Here is a 25863-nt window from a genome sequence, read left to right as displayed (position 1 = left end):
GAGGGACTAAGAGGATAGGGGCCAAGGTCACACACCCATGGCTGTTCGACTGTGTTAGATCTGATCTAAGATTTCAAAATCAAAAAGAAGTTGGCAGAAATGGCACAAGCATGGGGGGGACATTGAATGTGTGTAGTGGTCAAGGCAGAGGTCAAGAAGAGTTTACTCTGTCAATGTGGCATGGAGAAAGTCATGCAAAATGCTGAGCACATCCTGAGATATAACCAAATACAACAGTATCTGAGGGTGTTCAGCAGCTCCCTGTAGTTTATAGCTCATTGAGCAATTGGGTCAGGTCTTTTCATTTGCACTTTTGCCCTTAGTTCTGCAACTTAGATTTCTGCCAGCAAGGGCTTTGGGCCTGGATGAAGCCTGCCAGAGTTTCTCAGGGAGAGCTAGAGACAAGAGACAAGCAGCTTAGCTTAGAGTTGGGATCCACGGTCCAAGCTCTGACATGGCCTTTGCATTGACTTCCTCTGCAGCTTTGGGCAGCTTCTCCATCTACCAAGCTGAGACTATAATAACTCGTGTCTTCAGAGGGATAAATGCTGCAGAAAATAGCCAGGCTCATTCATTCAGTTAAAAAATAGACTAATGCATCTGAGAGGAAACCATATGCATTTGAGTCACGTTTTTGTGAACGTTTGTTTGAGAGAAATAGTGATTTCTGTAATGTACACGGAAATAGAAAGTGTCATGAATGCTCCTGTGAATGTGCATCTGCACATGGACACCCCCTCATAATATGTGATGGTTTTGGAAATGTTTGTGCGCCTCATCCTGCCAGGGAGCTGAAAAACTACCATATGATTTGGAAAACCAATCTTATAGTGTGAGTCAGGCAAAAATAAACTACTAATAGTGAGTAGGCTGAAGTATGTCCACACAGGTCATTTTTGAAATATATACTAGGAACTAATTAACATAATTAAATATCGCTTTATAAATTAACTACAAGTAGTAGAACAAGACAGGAAATTACTTTTTAAATGATTTTCATTCATATAATATGTCTCCCAGCTCAGCCCATTTTGTAATAGTATTTGGAGAACTATGTAGTTAATGTTTGTAAAGTATATTGAAAAGGAAAAATATAATGTAAATGCTAGGGATTGCTATTAATTGTAAAGAAGCAGAAGAAATCCTTAGTTCACAAAAGGCATTAGCTGAGCATCATAAGAGGGATGTAAGGTAGCCCAGCATCGCACTGCCCTACAGTCCATAAACTGTGAACCTCGGATTCCTGTAAATTGCTTTAAGGCTTCTCCACTCAGTCTTAAAACAATGACTTTTTATCAGACACATACTAAACACATGCTAAACTACTGAAAACTGTACCAACATGTAGTATCTGACTTGCATAATTGTTATGGAAAGTAATGTGTATCCTTGAACTATTGCTTTGTTAGAGTGAATTAATCACATACCAGTTGGAATCACGCCAGGTATTAAAGAGTGTAAACAAGAAACATATTACTATTTTGTGAAAGCATAGACCTATAGGGTTCATAAGTATGTTATGTTTATACATGATGGTAATACCTCGTGTTTCAAACCCGATATTGCTTTACTAAAAGCACTTTGCAATCATAACTCATAATGCAAAGACACTTTGACCCAAAATTCCGACTTACGACAATATAAAGTGTTGACATTCATTACATTAGCATCTCTAAGAGCCAAGTTTCTCTGTTATTATCATTTTGCACAGCACCTGGTCTAGTAGTTATCAACAGTGCAACATGGAGTAATTACACCTTATTTAACACACTTGGCCTGTCTTATGTCAGCTCTGTTTTTATGGCCAGGCTTGAATTTTCTTAGTTACAAGACTTTGAACTCTTTCTGTCAATGATTTTAAAATAAAATTCAGTCTTAAGAGCTGGATTCTGTTCTCTCTTGCGCTAGTTTTCCAGTAAAATTTTGTGCTTTCCAAGATTTTTTTAATGCTGTTGTTAGAAACTGTTGTGAGAGAGAGTAAAAAAAGCAGGAGTTACAGGTGTTAGTACAGTTTACTAAAATGGATTATGACATAAAAATGCAAAAAGGTTAACCAAATGTGTTTATACAGAGATAAATATACCTTCTCGATGACAGCAAATCCCACTGAGTGCTACTGCATTCTCTAAACAGCCCAGAACCTCCCTGGGACTCACTGTGGTCTCTTGAAGATAATAGACAAAGCTGAACATGAACGAGTTGTTGAGTAAGCATAGGATGCCTCAGCCTGCTCCAGACAAGAGTGAGGCTGCTCTGAAGTAACTGACTCTATAAAGAACAGATGGAGTTGTGTTATGGGATATAATACACTTAAGAAATATTGCTAATGGCAGCATCCTCTCCTAACTGAATGACTGTCTGCTTGCAATAAACCTGCAGACTGCAGTTCAGAAACTCTGTCCTTGGAATGAAGCTGTCCTTTCAAAGAACTTCCCATCAGGCAAATGCAAGCATTTTCAAATAGCTGTTTGTACTTGAGATACAGTTCAGAGGCTCTGGAGTCCTGGGTGACTCTGTAACGAAGTATTGCAGCTGGGCCAGGGGTCAGAGAGCTCGTAATTAACCAAAGAAAGTTTTAGGATTTCATTTCCTGCTAAAGGAAAGATGCCAATAACACAGCCTCTCTGTTGCATTTAGAGACAATGCTCCTTATCCTAATACTGATTTTCCTTGATTTGAGTTCCTGCCATGATCAAGTACTCCTACAGATTCTTCTTCCTCTTCCTCTTCCCTAAAGGATTTTTGAGGTTTGACCATAGGAAGTCTGTAACTCAATGGTTCAGAATGGTGGTGCTTAGATAGCACAAAAGGCAGAAGCAACTGGCTTTATCTTAGGAGGATATCCTTATGAAAATACTTCCATTTGTGCAACAGCTACTCAAAAGACTGGAACTGCGCTGTAGTCAAAGCCAGTACTTTGGACTGGCTTCCTGGACACTCCAGAACTCCAGTAAGGTGAAAGAGAGGTGACTTCAGCACAGAGGAGAAAAGAATGTCTGTGATCATATGCACATACTTGTGATGTGTTCTGATTCTGTTTCTCTGGAGAATTCATTTCTGTGTCTCAACTCCTCCTTACAGTCCCATCCTTCCAGTTCATTACATATCTGCAGTTTGTGATTGGAGTCTCTTTAGCTTTTTGCTTTCTTAAACTTTCATCCATGATGGATTATTCTCTTTTGTCTGAGAGTTCAAAGCTCAAAACATCGATAAAAATAGTTTCTGTAGAGAAGATTTGTTTTTTTCTGGGAAGTTTTGCAAACCTATCTAATTCCTGATTTTATCATTGTGAGTATGTGTTTGGTACAGATGGCTTTGCAGTTACAACTCTCTCTCTCTCTCTCTCTCCTAGAAAGGCGTGTTTCAGCTCGTGAATGAAGATTATTTCATTGAACCACTAGCTGCGGATTTTCGCAAGGATGGCACAGCTCAGCCCCACAGAATATATAAACGCCATACTCCAGAGCACAACTCACAGGGACTGGCGATGGAAGCTAGGGGAGTGCAAGACAGAAAGGAGCCAGCTGTGTGGAAAACATGTGGCGTTCAAGGTATTTTCTTTTTTCTTGCATTTTTTCAATGAGCCATAGCATCCTGGTCCCAGGATTCATCATTTTAGTTCTATAACTTTGAAGTATACAGTAAAAAGATAAATGAAAATGCACCAAGCCTTTGAGGTGCTGAGTCCCCTAAATTCCCTCAGCAGACGTGTTAATCTTAAACCCCAGCATTCATCTCTCATGTTAAGCTTCCAGTATACAACTTTTATCTGTGAATGATGCTGCTCTTAGTTTGAACTTTGCTGTGCTGAAGGTCCCATTTGCCACAGGGCTGGCTAGAAGGAAAAACCCTCAAATCACTAAAAGAAGTAACTGAACCATAATCTTTGCGTGGGGAAACCATGAATTTTATGTAGTCTTGCTAAGCAATGATATTTTATTTGGAAGGAGTGCTGGCATGACAGTGATTAGCAGTGCTGTGGATCCCTCTGGTGGGTGTATAGCTGGGTGGCCTGGAGCTCCTCACTCTGAGACAGTCAGATTTCCAGAAGTGTATGCACACAGTCATTTCCACAAGCATTTTTGTTATGGGAATGCTGGCCACTGTTTCAAATTTCTAGTTAGGAAAATTTGCTTGCTTAGCACCAAGCAGTGATTTTGCAGCATTTGTGACTGGCTCCTGCAAGTCATGGAAATTATTTTAGAGCACAGGCTTTTTCTTCTCCTGCTTAGTTTTCTGTATTTACTTACTTTTCTCAAATACCTGACTCAACTTCAATGTATGCTGAACCTCAGGTCTCTTGCTGTCATGTTTTCCTCCTGACCTGCTGCAGGCCTTCTTTGATGGGGAGATGGAGTATTTGTTTTCATTTCCCTGCAAACATCAGTTTATGCCTGCCAGGAAATTGGGCTTTCTGAGTAATATCTTGACTCCCATGAACTGAACAGCAAAATTCCCATTTACTCCCCTGGGTCCAAGTTTTCACATTGACCCATCTGAATATAATGCAAATGAAACATTTTTTGTATCCATAAATACCTTATATGTAGTAGTATCTAGGAATTAATTTCTGCAAAGGCATTTCTCCCTTCTGCTTTGTGGCTGGAGTAGAAAAATAGCAATTTTTCTTTTGGGGCTCACCCTTTCCCACTAGACATTTATTCTGAGTGTCTGCAGGACAGTGGTCTCCTTGCTTTCTTCCTGGACACAGTGAAGAGAGTGAGCCTGCAGAAAATAACTGTCCTAGAAAATGCAAATAGTGATGGCTTAGCTGGACAGTGTTGTCTTCTGAACATAGGCCTGGGAGGAATTGCAGCTATCTCCAGTAGGAGTTTGAATATATTAGAACATATCTCAGGCGCTGCATTGCACAAAGAAAGGAGCACAGGCTGGGTTTGTGGTGCTTCAGAGGGAGACTACACCAGGATCAGAGAAGAGAGTTCAAAGCCTTGTCCATTATGAAATCCTGAGGCTAGTCACAAACATGTTGCCACTGTCTTCAGCAAAGAAGAACAAATCAATGTTTAGGGCAAGTTAACTTGTGGAGTGTGAATCTATGTCCCAGGAGAGCTGGTACAGCTGCATTGAAATCTGTGTTGCCACTGTGATTTCATAGCTGTTTTTCCTCAGCCTAGCTAGATGAAATTTGTGTGTCTGCTTCTTGCAAACTTGCTTCCCAGACATAATGTGAAGGTGCACCCCTTAGGCAGAACCCTCAGAGGCAAGAGAGGGAGCAAAGGTACATTTTCTACCTAACAGTCTGGAGTAGATTGTGACCATGATTTCATAGCTCATTTGGAAAGCTGTTGCATTATCCAGACATCTTCTCAGCAGTTGCTGTCTCAGGAGATATCTGATCCTGATGCTGCAGTGCCAGATGTTATCCCTCCAGAGCACAATCAGGTAGCTGTGGATGAGGATGGCTCGCAGTTCTCAGTGCAAGGTGATGAAGCAGCAGATCTATGTGCAATAGGCAACAGTCCAAAATTATTCCTGGATAGATAGGATTACAATGCAGGGCTCAAGGAGTGAAATTGTAAAGACTGGATGGAGGATGGTGGGTTTTTTTGTTACTGTTTTAAGGCAGAGAGAGCATGCTGGTTACTTCTCCTCTGACTAGAGCAGATTGTTTGGAAAAACTTCCAAATCCTGCTGTAAAGATTTCAAGTAATTCACCACATGCCCACTGAAGTGTTCCAGTGCTTAGCAACTCACTAGGTGCTTTAATTCTAGTCAGGATTTGTGAAGCTACATCTTCCAGCTGGTGCCTCTTGTTTTGCTTATCTTTTAGAGCTCTCTGCTTTCAGAAACTTTCTTCTATTATCAGGTCATCTTTAGGCATTCTTCCGTTAATCTAAATGAATGGAACTTCTTTAATCTATGATAATAATCATAATGGTTCCTTCTAGACTTAAAAGTTTATTAATTATAGATTATTATAGATATAATGGTTCCTTCTAGACTTTAAAGTTTATTAATTATATTAATTTGCTGGGTATAATATGACCAGTTTGTAATGCATGTGACTCTCTACTGGAATACAGACCAGTAGATGTGATGTATACACCTGAAAAGGAAACTAGAGAATCTGTAGGGTTTGTATTACTTCAGCTCTTTCATTTTGTATTGACATATTGCTGCTTTTCTTTGCAAAACACCACACAGCCAGATGGTATTAGACTGACCTTGGTGTTTAGTTTCTGTCAATACCCTATGCTGCATAGTGTGAGCCTATATGTACAGCTGAGTAAGTGTTTAAGAAGGATTTCAAAGCAAAAATGCCTACAAACTCTCTGTGGTATCCAGGGAACCTTCTACACCCCCTACCCTCTAAAGTATCTTGACATCCTGAATGAAAACTTAGCAGCAACGGACACAATGAGAACAAGCTCCAAAGAAGTTGTTTTGATTAAACTGCCACAATGGTATTAGCAATTCATCAAATTATCTAGATACTTAGGATTTTTCAGGCTGGAGGATAAAACACTCTTTCACAGTTAAAAGTACAGTATAGTCCATAAAATGTAAAAGTCCATTGTTAGCAAAGTAATGCTGAACTCTTAGAAATTGGTCATAAAAGCAATTCCCACTGTGTGTGATGTGGTTTGTAAAGCCTTTACCCAGCTTGCAACTGACCCTGACCTTGATCTTGAAACAGCGTCATAGGAAAAGTCTCTGCATGAGAATTCCCAGTTGCTTGTTTGTCTTAGGAATGTCCACGCTCTTCTCCAGCATTCTGTGCCTTTTCAGCCTGATAAATGTTCCTGTTGTTTCTCTTTGGGTACAACTCCCAGTGACAAGCAATAAGGGAATCCAAGGTGGAATTGGAATTTAGTCTCCATATGGCCTAGGAAATCTCTATATTGTCCTGCATATTTCAGTCCTGCTCAGGACACTTCATAGTCTTTGGCATTTGGCTCAAAATGTCCCAACTTTGGGACATGGAATTTATTGTGCTAGGGAACTGCTTTTGCCCGATAAAATCTAGATGTGTGATTATAATCGTAAACGTTGAGACACTAGTGCTGTTTCGCAGTGGTGCATATTCAAGCATTCTTGCATTGTTGCCTGTAAATTCATATATCAATACATCAATACAAACCATAAGTGCTCTGCATTGGAGAATCCTGTGTCTGATGGAGTCTTCATGTTCCTCAAAGAACGTATTCTAAATACTTAATTGTTTTTCCTTTAATTCAAAAAAGGGGGAGGGAGAAGCACTCTGATGATATTTTATCAACTTTGTGGACCTTTTACTAAAAAAGGTCTTTTTCTTCCCCTTCAATCTTTCAGAATCTCAGAAAAGCCTGGAGAAGTCTGAGAAGCGGAGGGAAAGATGGGAACAGAAACAGCGGAGAAAGAGAAGAATAAAGCAACGCTCCATCAGCAAGGAGAAGTGGGTGGAAACCTTGGTGGTAGCAGACACCAAGATGGTAGAATACCATGGGAGTGAGAATATAGAAAAGTACGTGCTGACTGTAATGAATATGGTGAGTCCTGGCTTTCTCAACCACACAAACCACCCATGGCCTTGGAGTCATAACTGTGAGATGTAAAGGCCACTGGGCTTTCCAGGACTTGTCTCTGGTGTGACCACAGTAAGTTTCCCACCAAACAGGCTATTCATGCCTGCACTTTTGCTTTTCTGCATTGCTCAATGCTCTGGCTGCTCTGGGAGAATGTGTCATGGCAGATAAGCCAGCGGCCCAAAACGCTGTCTAAACGGGAGCAGCTCTTAGCCTGCAGCAATTCCACCTTTCCCACAGGGTTTAGGGGGCCATTCTTTTCTCCTTCTCACAAACTGCAATGCTTAATGTGGCCTCCTAGGGAGATACCCCAAGGGCAATTCTATTCCTTCCAAACCTGAAGTTTCAGGGGATGGGAGTGCTGCCCTCACCTAGGACCTCCACTGTGCCTGCTGCACTGCTCTCAGTGAGGGAGAGCAGGGACTCTGTGCACTCTGTGGCCTGCACGGCATCATGACAGGTGCTTTCCAGCTGGATGTGCAGGCAGCATGCACAGAGAAATGCAGCTGAAGCTGTAAGGACTTTGAAGCCTGCACATAAGGCCAACCACAGCCCTCTGCTTGATAAGGGAAACCTTCTCACAAGTGAAAAGCCTCACAGGGACATGAGAGCATTGGCTCAGACTCTCTTGTGCTCATAACTGGCAGTGCCAGCCAGAGGCACGTGCAGAAGGAGCACTTCAGGAGAACTACCATCGTGTTTCTCATTTTAATCTTGAGATACTGCCCTGCAGTCAGCCAAATGCCAGGGAGCTGGTGCCAGCCAGCCTGTGATGAAGGGAGTGCTAGTCTGGTTAACAGGAGATAAATGAATGGCTTTCCTGGGAATGTGCCACTGCAGATAGTTAAGAGAAGGAGTCAAGCACAGTGTCAGATTATAGCTGAGCTGCATTTCTGGCCCCAAAACATGGGAACATTTGGTGATAGAAGTTATAGGCAGGCTTTAAAAGCTAATTACAATAATTGGACTCAAATTCCTCAACAGCTCATACTACTGCTTAAACTCTAGATGCTCTGCAGACATTCATTGGAAACCACATGGTCTAGTGTGTTAACAAACTAACTGTTTACCTCTTGAATATCACAGTTAGATCTGCTTGGATCAAATGTGAGGTGAACATGGTGGCCTTAATTGAAAATCTGTGGGGTATTTGCTAACCCCGTAAAACCACCAGATAAGTTAGCATGATTTGGTATGGTTTGTTTACCCTTCCGCTGCTGTGGGAGTACCTGTTTATAATTCAGAAAAGGGCTTTGGCTGATGGCCAGAAAAGAGGATGGAACTGGGCAGAGGACTTCGAGGTAGCATCCCTGGATTTCTCATAGTTGGTGAATACACTGACAGAGAGTAGGCTTCCTTTGAGATGTCAAACACATCCATTATGGAGTGAAAACAGAGATGTTCCTCTGGCATTTCTGGTTGAATTTCAATGTGCTGCAGAGATTATATAAATTTAAAATGGAGATATCATTGCACTGCAAATATTTCAGTCCAAATCTGCATCTGGTCTTGCCTTTCGTTTTGGGAATTCCTTGAGATCCTGTCAACAACTTTCAGTAGCTTCCCTTTGAGCTCATGTTCCCTTGCAAATGTACTTATCAGGAGTCGTGTCACAGAGCAATGACGTTTTTTTGGCTTTATTTATTTGGCTTTTGCATTTTGCAGGTGGCAGGTTTGTTCCACCATGCCAGTATTGGGAACCCCATCAACATTGCTATAGTGCGACTCATCCTGCTAGAAGATGAGGAGGTAAGGAGTAAACAGTGTGACTCACATTTCCACCCTCATAGCCAGACTTGGGGATAAATAGACAGCTGGCCTTGAAAGCCTGTAAGTGTTCTTCTATGCTGTTAGCCTGTCCTGGATGAACTGGCATAAGATGGAGGCAGATTTCTGTGCCTCAACTCCTTGTGTTCTTCCTAGGCTGCATCTCAATTAGAGATAGGGGGATTCTGTGGTCAGAGGAGCTGTAGAATCTGATTCTTAGAATAACTAGTTACTCATTAATTTGTGATAATTTCATCTCAGAATATCTTCCTTCCCATCCTGTAAGCTACTGGGTGTTAGCCAGTGCCACTGGTGCTGCTATTTTGCTTTTGGCAGCATGCCTTCATACTTAGGAGAGGAGTAGCTCCCATGTCAGTGGTCAGGCTGAGGGCAAGGGTGTATCCAGCGGATGCTGAGCAGCTCTGCTTCTGCTGCTCAGAGCTGGGCAGGTCCCGCAGGAATATCACAGCTAGTAGCATTGGCTGAGGGCTGTGAAATGCTGGTTGTTTGTGCTTCCCAGCTGCAGTGATCATTCTCAGGGAGCCTGAAGTTGCTCAGCTGTTCAGTACAGCTCCCCAGCTGCATCCTTCTCTGAAGCACATCAATCAAGATGGAATACTTTCCCGCAGTGTTTCTTAACCCCCTGTATTAGATGATAAAATGTTTCAATTGAATCACAGATGAAAAGAAAGTAGAAAAGAACTGGATTCCCATCCAACTTACAACTTATAAATACAGAGTAATTCCATCTGGTTGGCAATTCTAATTTCATTCTGATGTGTCTGAGATCAGAGCCCTCCCCATCGCATCCTAAAAAACAAACAAATCCTGCAGCAGTATGACAGCAAACTTTTAATCACATTGGCAGGAGGATCTGAAGATTTCCCACCATGCAGACAACACCTTGAAAAGTTTTTGCAAATGGCAGAAAAATATCAACATTAAAGGAGATTCCCATCCACTGCATCATGATGTCGCAGTCCTACTTACAAGGTATCGTGCCCATGAGCTAATTCTATGTTTTCAGCTGCTACTTTACCCATTAGAAATTGTTTTGATAGCTAGAGGAATGTGGATACACAGGCAGCCAGAAGCACATCTTAGTGGGATCTGTCTAAATCTCACTCCCATTATCTGAGCCCTGTCTCAGATACTAGCACATATACTAAGACATAAAACATGAAATTGAAGACTGCCTGGCCTTAATGGCTGGAATTGGTCTCAAACTTCAGATTTAAATCTGGAGATACCTTCCAGTTGGAATTTCCAAACCAGATTTTCACCATGGCCTTATTGCCAAGTCCCAGCATGGCTTGATCCTCACAGGAGATTTACGTAAGGATGAAGTCTCCTATTTTCCTTGTAGACTAATGTGAGGATCTGCAAAGCAGTCTCAGAGAAGGCCTCTAACCTCCCTTGAAGCTTAGTGAAGTTCATTTCTCTGGCCAAGTTTATATACCTTGCAGTCAAAATGCACAGTTTGATGGCTTTGGGCTGCAGCAGCTTGGTTATTGGCAATATCATGTTAGTTTGTACACTGTTTCACAGACCAAAACAATTTTATCTTCTTTAGGAGATCTGCTTTGTAGCAGAAATAAGATATTTAAAGCCTTGTACTTCAGTGAAGTTGTTCTTCCTGGGTGGCTGGAGCTTCTCTGCCTTAGGCCACAACACCCCTAGGATGTAATTTCCCAAGAAATGTAGTAACTGCTTTAACTATTATCAGCATCAGCTTTATTTATGCAATGGAATAAATGTAGCCAGGCTGGCTTGCGTTTCCTATTCATCAGGCTTTTTAATATGCTGGGGATACTAAGAGAGTAAAGGGGAAAGGAAAGGTCATAAATCTTGCTGCTGTGGAAAACCATTTGGACATCTCCATTCTTGCTTCTGTTTGGCCAGTGTCAATGCATCTTCATCTGCTGGCTCAGACATATCCTGCAGCACCCTGGAGCACTCTCTGTTCCACGGGCAAGTGACTGGGCACTGGAACAGGTGCATCAGGGCCACAGAAGAAGGGTTTACTCCACAGATAGCCAATCTGCTGCTAGTGATCTCTGCTTGCCTGGCTTCATGCAAACCTTACATGGCCTGGGAGTTTGGGCTCTTCCTTCCTATTAAGAGCTGACTCCGCTCATATCTCCCTAGCCCTGCCTGTGATCGTTTTCATTTTGCTTTGAAACTTGCTGTTTTTAAACAATCTCTTGCCGTGTGTGTGTGTGTGTGTATGTTTTTCTGTTGTTTCCAAATGTCAAAGGAAAGACATCTGTGCAGCAATGAACAGACCCTGTGAGACTCTGGGTCTGTCTCATGTGGCAGGAATGTGCCAGCCCCACCGAAGCTGTAATATAAATGAGGACACGGGACTTCCCCTGGCATTCACTGTGGCCCATGAGCTCGGACACAGGTACTACCAATTTCCTAATCTCTTCTCTGACTTCTGTCCTTTGCACTGTCTAGTCAGGGGTTGAAAAGGTACAAGTAGAAATTGGAAGAATATTACCGAGCAGTTCCTCACTTACGCAAAACTTTCTGAGTCCAGAGGAATTTACCCTGAGAATTTCATTTCAGAGGGTTAAGTGTTTGATTGTTGTGGGCTTACTGAAAATCACGTACTCCAAGGAAACCTACACTAATTACATTTGTATACTGTTTCCTGTGTTGCTGAAGTTAAAGATTTTGGAAAAGAAGGTTGGTTCAGTAAGAAGATTAAAACTTAGTCTGTGTATAGATTCAGTGATGGGATTTTTCTACTCTGTGTTCAATACCATTAAACTTTGAAAAGGTCGTATCATAGTTCATAATCGATATCTTTGTATGATAAAATTATACACTCTATAAGTTTAATTAGATCAGTCTTGTTCAGTATTCTCATTACTTTTTAATTGGCCAAGTTTTCAATAGGAAAGCTGAAATAAAAGTCCTGCAAAAAATATGTAACTTGGAAAAAATATGATATGATGACTTATTCATTAAATTATATTAAATTTTGGATTCATTAATCTATTCAGTTAAATGTTTGCTTTATGTATTCTCTGCATTAAGCACGGTCCATTGGCTTTGTCACTTCAAGTTCACCCTCTGTGTTTCCTCTGAGTATGGTATGAACCTTGGGGGTGCTCATCTTCTCAGATAAGATCTTGTTGCTCATTATTTCAGTTACATTTTTAGTTATTGCTTTTGAGATATTTAGGGGTGAATCACATGTCTAATGGTAAGCAGCCTGGACAGTTGTGCTAAATCTCATCTATTAATTTAAATAACATCACTTAACGGCCTACTTTGTGATGAGTGTCTGCTCCATGATTGATTGTCCTTCAAATCAGCTGCCCCTTGAGCTTTTCCATATAGACTTGCTTATTGATGGTAAAGGAATACTAAATGTATTTCTTTCTGAGCACATGCAATGTAGTGGATGCAAATTGCAGTAATAATAAGTGAAACACTAGGCTTGGAACCTGCATGTTTCTAGAAACACGTCATGATACATGTAAATGAAAAGGAGCTAATGATGACTCTCCATGTTTCAGGCTGTGACTTACACATAGTTTACTTGTGCTCTGGTGAATGCAGAGAAGATGCAAGGCAAATATTTGTTTATAAAGAATAAAGCACAGGCCAAAGAGCCTTGCATTGAATTCTTTAGGCTATATTTGGGCCTGTTCAAGTGGAAATACCCCTGTTTTACTCCAGTGTAAGGACAAGGAGAAACAAGCTTCTTGGGGATGTGGATGATGGGAGCTGTTCTCCTTGTTCATTGTATCATGGGAAATAGGGAACACACATCCATGAATGCAGCTGAGTTACCACAGCTTACCAAGTTACCTTCTGTTTGCCATCATTAGACATAGTAGTTAATCAAGTTGCGTGCTTTTGACACACTGATTACAAGGGAAAACAATTTTATGTGAGTCAGTGCGAAGAGCACGTGGACAGGCAGTTCCGGTGGCTCTGCTTATTTGCTAGTGCAGTACAGCTATGCTTTGCAGCCCTGAAGCATGCAAGAGGAAAGCTCCTGCTTCTCCTAGCTGCCATCCTCTCCCTGTGTTCATTGCTCAGCAGCATTTCCTACTGCAAAAGCACAGAAACACTGCACCCTCTTTGCAGTGAGAGGCAATCTCTTATTTCAGTCAAGAGGGCAGAAAGGAGATGCAGAAAGGAGGATTCACCGAAGGTCGTAGAGCTGAGATTAGCCCTTGGGTGCCCAGCTCCTATCTACTGAAGCATAGCCCCAAGTTGACAAAGTTCATGGCACTGTCTCTAGTTTCATTAGAATTTCCCAAGCTGCCAAATGCCATACTGTTTGATAATGCACAAGTTTCCCAGGAAGCTCTGAATGTTTGCAGTGTCGGGAGTGATGTATGTCATTCTGCTTGAAAGCAGAGAACTTGTGTGGTTGTGGCAGGCATGTGTCTCACCTCTCCTTTGTGGGACTGTGCTCTTACACAGTTTTGGGATTCAGCATGATGGAAGCAGCAATGACTGTGAGCCAGTTGGGAAAAGACCTTTCATCATGTCTCCACAGCTCCTGTATGATACGTCCCCACTCACCTGGTCCCGCTGCAGCAGGGAGTACATCACACGATTCCTTGAGTAAGTCCCTCACTTTCTCATCTTCCTTTTGTGTGGATGCTCAGCCTCCATATGTGAGGGTTGAGGCGGGCTTTGGGGTCTGTAGTCAGAAGAATGACTCATCTTACTGCTCTTAGAAGTCAACCTCAGGGGATTTGGGGGTGTTTTTAACAGGCTCAGTTGCCTAGGTCCTTGCTATGAAGAATGAGTATTTGTACACAAAAGTAATGCAGACATTTATGTGGCAGCACACTAGGTTGTTGCTTTTGGTTTGGGCAAATAAAGCCAGAGCATTTTTCTCTGTTGACTTAGCAGTCTGAGTTCCCAAAGTGTATTTGCTCAGCAGCAAAACACTGGAGCCAGGTCTGCTCCTCCATGCTCATGTGTCAATCAGTGCCAGGACTGGAGCCACATTTCATTTGTACCAGCATGACTGAGGGCAGTCCAGCTGGAAGCATGTCGACCCATCCAAGCTGTCAGCTTGGACACTGGCTGCTATGATCTGCGTGCACAACGAGTATGTGTATAAGGACCAGGCTTCAGATACTGCTGCAAGTGTGATGATCTTGTTTGTCTTCACAGGACATTCACAGCACCTAATAATTATGTGTGTGTGTTTGGTTGCCAGGGGGAAAGGGAGTGGCTTTGACATTCGTTTGTTGTCCGAAGATAGTTTTTCTTTCTGCTGAGATTTGGTGCATCTCGTTGCAGAGCACTGGACAGCCTGATCTCGCTTTGCACTCATCTTGGCAGAGGGACACTGCTCAGGGCAAACTAACAGTGTTTGCCTATAGGCAGGAGGCATCACATGACAAAATTAAACTGAGCCAAATTCTTTCATACGTTTGTTTATTTTTAGCACTCTGTGGTTGATTTTTCAGCCTGTTGTTACTAAGTTCTTAAGAACATGGTCCAGAGATTTACATTTGTTAGCCAGTATCTTCCACTGGAGGGATATTTTTTTTCCTTGCTACAGGATGATTAGAAAACAATGAGAGCATCTGCAAGAAACAGCACCAGGGAAAGCTCTAGCTCTGTGCTGATATGTTAGTAAGGACTCTGGGAGTTGCATGATAGGAACTTTGGCTGAGTACTGATTCCCCATTTCTAAATCCCAGTCAAATCAATCCCAGCCAGAAACATACAGGCTTGGCACCCAGGTAGGATGAATTAGTGTTGATTTATGGTCTTCAGTGGAGTGGTGCTTTCTTGAATCCACAGAATACTTGGCCCTCTATTTTTAACCTTCACTTTTAGCTTAAGAATTTCCTGCTTGTAATAACCTTGAGCTGCTATTCAACAGGGAAGAGGCAGACCATCTGGATGCTTTTCCAGTTGTGTTTTTGTCTGTCTTTACTCTCCTCCCAAAGGGGGCAGCTCTTCCTTCAAATGCAGAGAACAGTTCAGCAGGCCTCTTTCAATGTCTGTGACATCCCTGAGGCAAAGGAGAGGCCTGTTGTGAGCACAGACATGAGTATATTATAATACGATGTTGGCAGGAAAATGGGAAGAAGTATGCCAAAAAATGAGGCTCGGCTGACCTGGGGTTGCTAGATGTGCTTGGAACAGACCTCATGTTAAAAAAGTGCACTTTCAGATGATGATTATTACTTTAGAAAAGATGGAGAATCCACTGAATCTGAAAACAGTTCATGTTTTTGACAGTGGCACGGCCTTGTCATCCCCCCAGCGCTGCATGGCCAGTGCAGGAGGCTCCTTGCTGGAGTCTGACCGGGACTGAGCACTGTGACCCCTTTGTGAGACAGTGGGTCAGGGTCCTCTCTGACACCCAGGACAGCTGGACAGGTCACGTCCCCCACATCCTCCATCCCCCAAAAGGAATAGCATTGTAAGCTCCCTCTGCTCAAGCTAATGAGGGATCCTGGAGCAGGCCAGATCTTGCAGTAAGTTACAGGTAATGGTGACATCCCCATGGTTGAGTGACAGCTCTGCATCTCCCAGCTCTGGAGATGGACAGATGATCTGCTCTGTGTCATGCTGGCACTTTCTACATAAACCTCTTTTTGACATTTGGTGATCTTTTCCCTCTAATCCTTGGAGAAATCAAAAGATGCTCTAAGGTCTCTTTGCTTGCACTCCTCAACATGAAGTGAGTTCTTTCCTAGCTCAGCTAATAGAAAAACATTTTTAAATGGGATCACTATCTAATGCATGCTCTGCCTGGGCCTGTGGATACGCTACAGGGAGGAGAATCATTCTTTCATCTCAGCAGCAGACTTCCCGTAGCTGCAGACGGTCACGTCTCCCCTTGGTCTTTTCTTACTCTAGTTAAAACAGCCACTTTTTTAGTCTTTCTTTGCAGTGATGAAGGCCTTCTTCCACTGTCCTTCTATGGGCTCTTCTAGTTTCCTTAACCTGGGTGTGGGTGATATTTACTTGCATTAGCAGCGCTATACTGCTGCCCGCTGCTCAGCTAGAGTAACTCCAGAGCCCTTCCTCCTGCACTGCTCTTCTACCAGTTATTCTAGATCCTTTGTTTGTGCAGCTGATTTTTCCCAAATTTGAATCCTGCATTTGTTTTTATTGAATTCAGCCCTGGCTTTTTGGATCATTACTCCGGTTCTCCAAGAGCTTTTGGAATTTTAATCCTACTCTCAAATGTACTTGCAGATCCTCCCAGTGTACTCTCATATGGGGATTTAATCATCATACCATATAGTCCATCATCCGACTCCTTAATGAGCAGACTGAATTAGGCAGATGCAGGACAGACCCCTATGAAATCTTACTGCAGAGAGTGCAGTTTACTGTATATCCCTTCAAAGACAGAACAAAAATCATGCCAATTTTTTGCTGGCTCAGTCAGCCTTTTTGTGCAAAATGTGGAGGCCAACGAAAGATACCAGTAGGACTATTGTAAAATGTTTAATGAGGGAATAGATTTTGAACATGCTGCTGGCAAAGTCAGTAGCAAATCTAAATTATCCTCTCTTACTGGGACTGCAGACTTCCCCCATAAACTGAGGAAAGATAGAAAGTGCCTTGAACAGATCAAAGAGCAGGAACGGTTGACTGGAGTTTTTGAAGTGGTATGTGGAGGCCCCACATACGTCTTGAATACATCTTGAAAAGCTCCAAGCTTTTAGACTAAATAGATGATTGGTGAACTAGTCCAAAGGAGCATCAGCATCATAGATGAAGCCAATGCAGGAGCCCAATACCTAAGCCTTTACTGTCCCCAACAAAGATACTATTGTTTCCAAGTTTATAGAAAAATATTCTTTTTAAATGTTTTCCACCAGTAGATAAAAAAAAATGTATTTGTAGCGGTATAATGTAGTGACTTTGCTGTATGCCTGAAATGGCTTACAGCTTGAGGCTGGACGATAATAATGCATCCGGTTGCCTAATCTATACCTAATTAATGCCAGTTCAGCCTTACATCACCCACAAAAATCCTTCCTCAGTAGGATCAGCTATTGGTAGAGCTATTGGTAGACTTGCTAGAGGCTGGAAGGAAGCAGTGTATTGCAAGATACTGGACTAGTGAAAGCAATGTGTTCACTGTTTTCTCCAGCGGGGAAGCTGCTTGTTGAAAATACACAGATGGTATTTTAAATAGCTATGTTAACTACAGGCTGACTGAGCTGTTTGAGTTGTGTAGCAGGGACCTCCCTGGGGCAGGGTGTGAAAGGAGGAGAGAGGTGCATCCCTGGGCATGCATGCTGGTGTCATGCCTTGGCGTCGCTGGCACTCCAGGGGTGGGAGCTCTCCATTACTCCAGGCACTTGTGCCAGCCTGGCCGTCACCCACTTCTGAACTAAGCTGTTGAAATCCAGGTGTGGTGCCAGCTTTGGTTAAAAAGGAATCTTATTTCAAGTTAATTTGTTGTCCCAATGACAACAAATGAGAGTAATCTAATCTGCTCAGAAACCCACAGTGGAAACTTTGTGTTACTGGAAACAAGTTTGTTTAAATCAACACCGTAAGTTAAACTAGTGACAATTTCTTGTATGTTTGTGAAGTATCATAGCATTTACAACAGTGAAAGCAGGCCAGGAACATCCAGGGACTTGCTGCTCTCAATCAACCTGGCAGGATGCCTCAGGCCTTCTTGACAATACTTTCGGCTTAATTTTAGCACATCTTTTCTAAAGATGTACAACCTAGCACAGTTTGGGCACTGTTTGTAGTTGCAGATATGAGAGTAAATGAGGTTTGTTGCTGATGGTCTGTTTTATTTTTACTAGCAGGACATTGACACTGGTGTTGTAGTATCCACAGGGACATTTTTGGGATCAGCTTGATGTATGAACTCAGGGACATCTGTTTTTCAGTAACGAAATGTTTGCTCAAATGAAACCCTTCACCTTAAATGATGAAACTGAGGTCCTGACTCCAGACTGAGGACTTAGCTGATGACCTGATTGTAAAGCTAAAAATCAAGGGCTTATTCCCATGCAAAGTGACATTTCTGACTTTCCTTTCAGAGGAGCTGGACACTTTGGGGTAATGGGGTTCTCAGCCCTCACTCTGGGACTGAAGCTTGGTGGGTTGCAAAGGAGCCACGGAAGCTGGTCCTGCCAGAAGGGGAAGGCAAGGGGTAGTGAACATGGTGAGCTGGCTGCTGGACTTGTGTGTAGTTGCAGTTTTATAAGGGCTCCCATGGGACGTTCTGTGCTTCTGTGGTAATGGGACTACACATTTCCAATTAGGATCTCCACTTCGGTTGCATGTCTGCTTCAACCATGAGCTTTAGACATCTGGAACCCACACTGTAGGCTGCAGAGGGTTGTATGTTCTCCATAGTAGTAGTGCAGGCAGAACTGCCTGGCTGCCAAACCACAACATAACAAAATTGAGTGTATTGTTCCACACATCTCCTTTAGGGGAGGTGTTGGTAGTACCTTGTGTGTTGCCCCTTAGAGAACTTGGGGCCCCTGGGCATGCAGAGGGTCAAGGTTGACATGTTTAACCCTCTCCTTTCATTTTGTACCCTCCAGTATGAGTTGAACTGCTAATGTCTAAGATGGTTAATAAATGAAAGTACTCTTCAGGAGGAAGCTGCTAGTGTTTCTGGTGAATGCAAAGTGCTCTGTTCTGCAAGTCTTTGCTATCAGTCCAACTGATAGCTCCTGCTCTTTCTGGTAGCCTTTGCCCTATCTGATGTCTGTCCATTAGCCAAAATGAGCAGTGTGGGTCTAGGCTTAAAGTCATTTATAGGTAGAAATGGGAGCAGAATTTATCCTCAGGGGAGATCGGTGCTGCTGTGCACACACAACACAGAGCTTTCCAGGATGCAGTGCTGCTGTAACCATTGAGCACTGGAAAAACACCCTCCCTCAGGGGCTCACAGCTGAGCTTCTTAAAATATAGCCATTTGTTTGAAGATTTTGTGTAAATAGCTCTTACACAGACCTCCAAGGAGCTGTACCCAGGTCTGTTGAGTCTACAGTGTGGCTGGAAAGCCTGTGAGAACGGATACTCCTGTGGGACAAGCACTTTCACAGTGCTCCCGTGAGAGCATTGCACAGCTTCCTTTGTCAGCCAGAAAGTGGGAGTAACAAATTGCTGAGAGCAGTAGTAAAGACTGTTTGATTTGAGCAAAGATTTTGAAAGAGTTGTCTGGATTTTCGGTCAAGCTATCACCTGGCCCAAGCATGGTTTATTTTTCTAGTCTTCTTGAATCAGCAAGCAATGTTCAGTGCAATTAAGACATTGGTCTTGTGGGCTGGGGGATGTGAAATATGCAAGAAAAAGAGTCTTCACTGCCAGGCGTCTTCCCAGGAGCCGCACAGAGAAGCCTTTGCTGCTTTCATGTACCTTTAGCTTCCCCATAACTTGCCCTGCCCCAAGGACAGGGAAAGTGCAGAGTATGGAGCACCTGAGCTCCCCCCTAGAAAAGCAGATAACGTTATATACACATCCTCGTGTTGGAGCAGGTCTCAAGATTATTGAAGAGCTAGGGTCATACCAGAATGAAAAAGTAAAAACTTATGGTAATGAGACAGTAACGAGTCCTTTGCTTCCACTGCTAGCAACAGCTAGAGCTGGAGCATTGTATGAGCTAGCATCTTCATCGGCTTGCTGAGGCTGATGGCAATGCCTGCATCCTACTTCTGTCTTGCAGCCGGGGCTGGGGGCTGTGCCTGGACGACCCACCTGCCCAAGAAGTGCTGGACTACCCTTTGGTGCCCCCAGGCGTCCTCTACGATGTCAGTCACCAGTGCCGGCTGCAGTACGGTGCCTACTCCACCTTCTGCGACGACATGGATGTAAGCCGGGGCTTTTCCCCTATTTTCTCAATGTAACACAGAACCTGGTGCCGCCGGTGGGTGGGCGGCGAGGGCCTTTGCCCAGGACAGTGCTCTCCCTGGTAGCAAGGGGATGAGGCAAAGTGATTGACTGTGGACAAAAGACCATTGTCCTCTGAGCTGAGTGAGAGGGAGGGTGGTTTGTTTGCAGAGCCCTCTGCTCCCAGTGCACCCCATCCAGCATCACTAACTTCCTCCTGGCAGTTAACAGAGGGGTCACTGTAGAGGTGGAGAGGAAAGGAGCTGAATATAGAAATGGAGAGGCGGACGGCATGAGGAGAAGAGCAGGGAATGGAGTTCGGCTTTTTCCTGATTGATTGTTCCGAGGCCCTGATAGTGCATGAATGTGTCTGGCAAAGTTGAATTTGTACTACTGCGCCGGACTGTACAGTAAGCATGTCCTTTGCAAATATGTTCTCTGCAGAGTGTCTGCAATACGCTGTGGTGCACGGTGGGGAATACGTGCCATTCCAAGCTGGATGCTGCTGTTGATGGTACAACATGCGGAGACAACAAGGTAATTAGAAGCAGTCATATCTGCAGCTGCAGTGATTCCTTTTCCTGCCTACAAGGGAGGATTTTTGTCTGACGGGCATAAAACCTACAGTTTTGTAGACTCCTGTGCACAGAGAATTTGCTCACCTTGCTGTTTTAGTTCTGGCCAAACTCCTGTTGCTTTCAGGAAGTTACACTGAAGATGCACTTCAGTGAAGCTGACTGACCTTAAAAAAGTGAAACCTGCGGTTTATTAACATTGTATAAAAGTACAAGTCCTCTCCTGTTCTGTGGCAGATGTGGCAGACCAAAAGCTGAGGCCTGCATAGAGGCCTCTGTTGCCCCCTTTCACTGATGAGGTAGTGCAAACCAAGCACAGGAGCCCGGTAGGCACCTACGGCAGCTCTATGTGCACTGCTCCAGCTGCAGACACGGTGCAGAGAAGGAAACCTGCCTCTCCAGGAGCTGCAGTGTGCAGCCAGCTCCTGCCCACTGCAGTAACCTTTTTATGGGCTAGTGCTGATTTCTGTGCTGGAACAGCCCTGTGACAGAGCCAACACACATTTCTCTTCCAGGATGCTTTGTGTTCAAGGTAGTATAAAACTGTATCATCGTAAAAATGTCTGTACACTTCTGTCCTTTACAGTTTAACCATAACTGCCCAGTGACTTGGCCCTAGAGCACTGGGGATTACACCATGGTTAAGCAGCTACTCCCTGAAAACCTCCCACATTACCCATTCATATGGTTATACCACATTGGCTTTTCCCCTCTGGAATAAAGTCAGACTACAGATCTCCTTGCTGAAAAACCTCAGTGGAGGTTTGGGTTACTCAGGAGTGTTCCCTCGCGCAAATCTTCAGTTAGCCCAGCATCCCTAAATTTCTATTACTTGGAGCTGCACTTGGCTCTGGCAGAGCTTAGCTGACCTTCAAGCATCTTGGTATGAATGAAGCATGGATTTTCAGAGCAGGAGTGCTGGGCTTTAGTGCTCCATGAGGTAAGGGTATCTCAGTCAGTGTCAACTGGTATGTGGTCATCCTACTGTTAAACCTTGGTTTCCCCTTTTCTGGCTGGTCTCTTTACAGTGGTGCTTCAATGGAGAGTGTGTGCAGGTGGGTTACCGTCCTGATGCTATTGATGGCAGCTGGGGATCCTGGAGTTCCTGGTCGTCTTGTTCACGGACCTGTGGTGCTGGCGTGCAGAACGCAGAAAGGCAGTGCAACAACCCCACGTAAGCTAATGCTCCCTCTTCTCGGATACTATGCAAGCTATTCATTTGGCTGCCCCGAGCTACATTTAGAGAGAGGAACACAATACTTTCTTATCACCTGGTAAAGTCTGCCACCATCATTCGACCAGTTTGGTCCTACATTTTTGCATTACACAGCAAAACTGTACAGATGAGTGGTGTCATTATTCCATTATCTTTTAGAACAATGTTCTTTTGAAACACCACAGGTAATTCATTTCACAGGGTTATCCAGCCATCTGGGCAGCAGAAAGCCTGTGGAAGCACAGAGTTTTCTGTGTCTCCTTTTGCATATACATTGCGTCTGCTACATGCAGGCAAAAGGCATTTGGAATATGATTCAAACAAAGAACAAAGACTCAATGCTTGTAAATGTAAAACACATCCAGTGTCTTTTAGTGACAGAAAAGAAAAATAAATATTCTTTGATCCCAATTCAGAATCATTTTGAAAAATTCCACTGCTGTTTTTCACCCCTTTGCTTTCCACGAGCAATATCTGTACAAGTTATAAGGAGCTGTGATACAAAGAGGGAAATGCTCTTTTATCATACTTCACTGATGCAGCAGCTGAATCTGGCACAAGAAAGGTGGCTCTCTAGTGAAAGTATCTAAATAGCTGACTGCGAAGTAGCATTGTCTATCCGGTAATTCTAGGCTGGCACATCTGCTCCCCAGATGTCTCTGTTCTTGCCAAATCACTGTTGTATTGGATTAGAAGTGAATCCCTCTGGATTGCCCAGGTGTCAGAGAGAGATCTGCAAAAGGAGGGAGAAAAGGGGGATTGTGAACAAGGTGAGAAAATGAGCTGAAGGTTGTCTGAGCTGTAGCATGCCACCAGTTTGTAGTGGAATTTCCATTAAATTAAATGCCCCAGTGTCAAGTGAGAACAGCTTAAAAGAAAATGGCATGCTCAGGACCCAAGGCAGGAAGGCTCCCACTCGCCTGGGAGAGAATTCCCCACCAGGGAAGAATGGCAGTAGTGCTGGGGGGGAAAGTAGGCTGTGGAAGGAGGCAGGCAGCTGCTGCCCGCCTCTCGCGGTGCCATTCTCACAGCAGTCCATCCTTCCAGTCCTGCTCCTTACCATCATTCCTGCCTGCTGACCTGATGACCCAGCCAAACCCTCTGGGTGTCAGTGCTTTGCTCACCAGTGTTTCCTCGCTGGGTGTTCTAGACACATACACGAGTTCTCTCAAGATCCCTGAGGATAACTGAGTATGAAACCGAGAGCTGCTTGATGACCCTTACTGAACATTCCAGTGTTAGTCAGTTTTCAATGGCTTAAAGAAATTTGAAAATTAAAGAAGGATATTTGGAGATGACAGATTTGTTTTCTGCCTAATTTCTTTCTTGGGTACATTGTTTTTAACACATAGTATTGAACTGTTTAAAAAAGTGCTATGTAATCTCATTCCTAGGTCAAGAGCTAGGTTTATGTTTGACATGAGTTTTGTGACAGAAGTGCAATTGTAGTTTATAGAGTGTTTTAAACACAGCTGCAGGCATGTAGGAGAGCAAACATTGTAAAAGCAGCAGAATTTCCCCCAGGGAGTTGTTTGTTTTGGCCACTGTAGGTAAATCTTCAGCTTTGCCTTTTGGATTAAGTGAACAAATGTATGTATTGGGTAATTCTTGGTCCTTTAGTTATTTTCTAAAGGAGGGTTATGTAAACATAACCATAAAAAATAATTAATTTTATTTTCTTTACCACAGTGTGCCCAGATTTAACTGATCAGGGAAAATGTAGTTTTCATAAGGTCATGGGGATGTGGGCCATAGAAAGTGCTGTGACCAAATTAACCTGCCAAAATGACAAGTGTCAAGAAGTAGTGGCATTATTTTCATTGTCTATTGGCATAAGAGAAAAACCTATCACTCCTTTTTAAAGTGCCTCTTACTTTAAAAGTACTGGGAAGAATTATATATATATATTTTTTAGACTACTTTCGCAAGTATCCTGGTAAATAAGTGAGAATTTATAGTCTCATATAAACAGAGTGTTTCTGACTATTTCTATCATTTAGAAAACATGAGCATGGAAAACCAAAACCTTATGAAATATATTTCTTCTAAATAGATGTCTTGTGAGGTTTCTCTGCTCTGCAGACTTGTTCATGTTTGACCTGTGTTTCAGTCCTCTAATCCTTGTCACATTGAGTTACTGCAGTGAGAGAGCATCTAGCATGGAAACCAAAGCTGGATGGGCCAAGGGTGGTTCTATGTAGAGCTCCCATAAGCATGAGTCCACTCTTTGTTGCGGTCAGGAGGTCTGCCCTGCTGATCATCCAACCTTTGCATCCTTGCTTGGACCGCCAACAAAACTGTAATCGATCTGTGTTGTTGTTCCTCCAGAGCAGAGTCGAGAAAGAGAGAGGATATCTGAAAATGCTGAGAGATTTTCATAGGAATTTTAGAGATAAAACAATCAGCAGATTCTTTTCTAGAAAACATTTGGATGTTGCCAAGCACTGTCAGTTAAGCAGTTCTTAATTGCATTTTAAAATAGTTGTAAGTTTTCGGAACACATCCTGTAAAATCTGAATCCCATTGGCTTATAAACAGATAGTTACTGTGAGACCAGCTCTGCTGTACTATTGGACATGTCAGCGTTTTTACAGTAGAGCAGCACCTATAACTAATCGCAGAAGAAGAACAGAATCAAGTCCAGTGAATTCAGATTAGATGTATTACAAAGTTTAACCTTCCTCTCAATTAGTAAAATGTGCGGTTGTGTCTAGCTTCTTCTTGGTGCCTGTGACGTGCACGAACGACAGACCTTTTGGCTTCCCAGGGTGCAGATGTTGTTCATGATCCCTTTCCTCAGACAGGCTGGCCAAGTGCAGAGCCCGTGGCAGAAAACACAGGCAGAAAACATGGCCCCTGTGATGGGGCAAGGGAAACTGTAAGACCGTCTGGAGAAGCGTCGGGAAAGCACTGGCAAAGTCTCTCCACTGGCAAAAGTCTCTCCAGTGCTACCCTAGCACAGTGACATCTTGCTCAAGAGCAGAATTAAGTATTGTAGCCACAAACTGGTTTTAGCACGTAAGGGTTTCAAACCCCAAAGCCCTCCCCAGAGAGATGCTGTTGCAGACGTGAACAAAAGCAGCCTGGTTAGTTACACAGTTGCTGTAATGATGTAATTTTAGACACAGCTGTCCCCGAGTGCCTCCGTCCCTGTCACAGGACATTAGATTTGGGGAGGGAAGTGTGGGGGACTTGCCACAGCCTAGCTCCCAGTTCAGCAGTTGCAGATTTGCCACTTGTTTTGCCAGGAGTAGGAGCAAAGCAGAGTCAGAACGCCGTCCTTGGGAGGCGTGGAGAGCAGCTTTTCTAAACCAGCCACGAAACGGGCAGCTGCCTAATGTTGTGAGTAGGAGCATGAGCACAAGCAGGCACTGCTCTGAGAAGGTGAATACCTGCTGACATTAATATAACAAGAGAGCAGGGTTTGTGTTTGTGGCTTTCAGTTATTCACTTGGAAACACAATTCTTGAAAAAAAGAGAGTATCTGTTAAAGTGTTTCAAGCAGTGGGATCATTTTCAGGTAAATGTGTGGGAAGCTGGGGAGAGTTATGGTTCGTCAATCTGTGCTGTCAGCCAAAGCAATCTCATCAGCTCATAACAGCCAGGATGGTTTAAAACAGATGTTTTAATTCCCTGGGGAATGGAGGCAGCCAGTTTTACCTCCTTGAGGAATGACGATTGCCCATCAGTTATGGGTGTGCGGAGCTGAGGTCGGTGTCCCTAAGGAGGTAACAACGCCTGACTGCAATTACAGGAGGTAGGAAGGCTTCAGGCATGAATGTTGCCAGTGACACTTAACTTTAATAACCGCTTTTATAGCATCATAAATGAGGGCTATAAAATTTGCCGTATTTGCAACATCAAGGAGGGACCATCAAGAGGGACAAGGTTCAAAATATAGCTATGAATGTCTAGAATCTTCATAGAGTGCTTGTGAGAATGATTGATTCAC

The 25863-nt window shown here is 43.3% G+C and overlaps 1 protein-coding gene across 2 annotated transcripts in view; it reads left to right on the top strand.

Moving 5' to 3' along the window:
* ADAMTS7 (ADAM metallopeptidase with thrombospondin type 1 motif 7) overlaps positions 1-25863 on the top strand; it is a 77839-nt gene that overhangs the window by 3450 nt on the left and 48526 nt on the right. For both annotated transcript variants that reach the window (XM_062583558.1, XM_062583559.1), the window contains exons 3-11: positions 3353-3551; positions 7294-7490; positions 9192-9275; positions 10162-10286; positions 11551-11700; positions 13743-13886; positions 19957-20101; positions 20565-20657; positions 21724-21869. In XM_062583558.1, the coding sequence (XP_062439542.1) occupies positions 3353-3551; positions 7294-7490; positions 9192-9275; positions 10162-10286; positions 11551-11700; positions 13743-13886; positions 19957-20101; positions 20565-20657; positions 21724-21869 (1283 nt within the window). The remainder of the gene's footprint in view (positions 1-3352; positions 3552-7293; positions 7491-9191; positions 9276-10161; positions 10287-11550; positions 11701-13742; positions 13887-19956; positions 20102-20564; positions 20658-21723; positions 21870-25863) is intronic.

This window comes from Rhea pennata, chromosome 10 (genome assembly GCF_028389875.1).
Source record: "Rhea pennata isolate bPtePen1 chromosome 10, bPtePen1.pri, whole genome shotgun sequence".
NCBI classification, from domain to species: domain Eukaryota; kingdom Metazoa; phylum Chordata; class Aves; order Rheiformes; family Rheidae; genus Rhea; species Rhea pennata.
The sequence above is the reverse complement of the archived record's forward strand: the minus strand, read 5'-3'. Positions and strand labels throughout refer to the sequence as shown.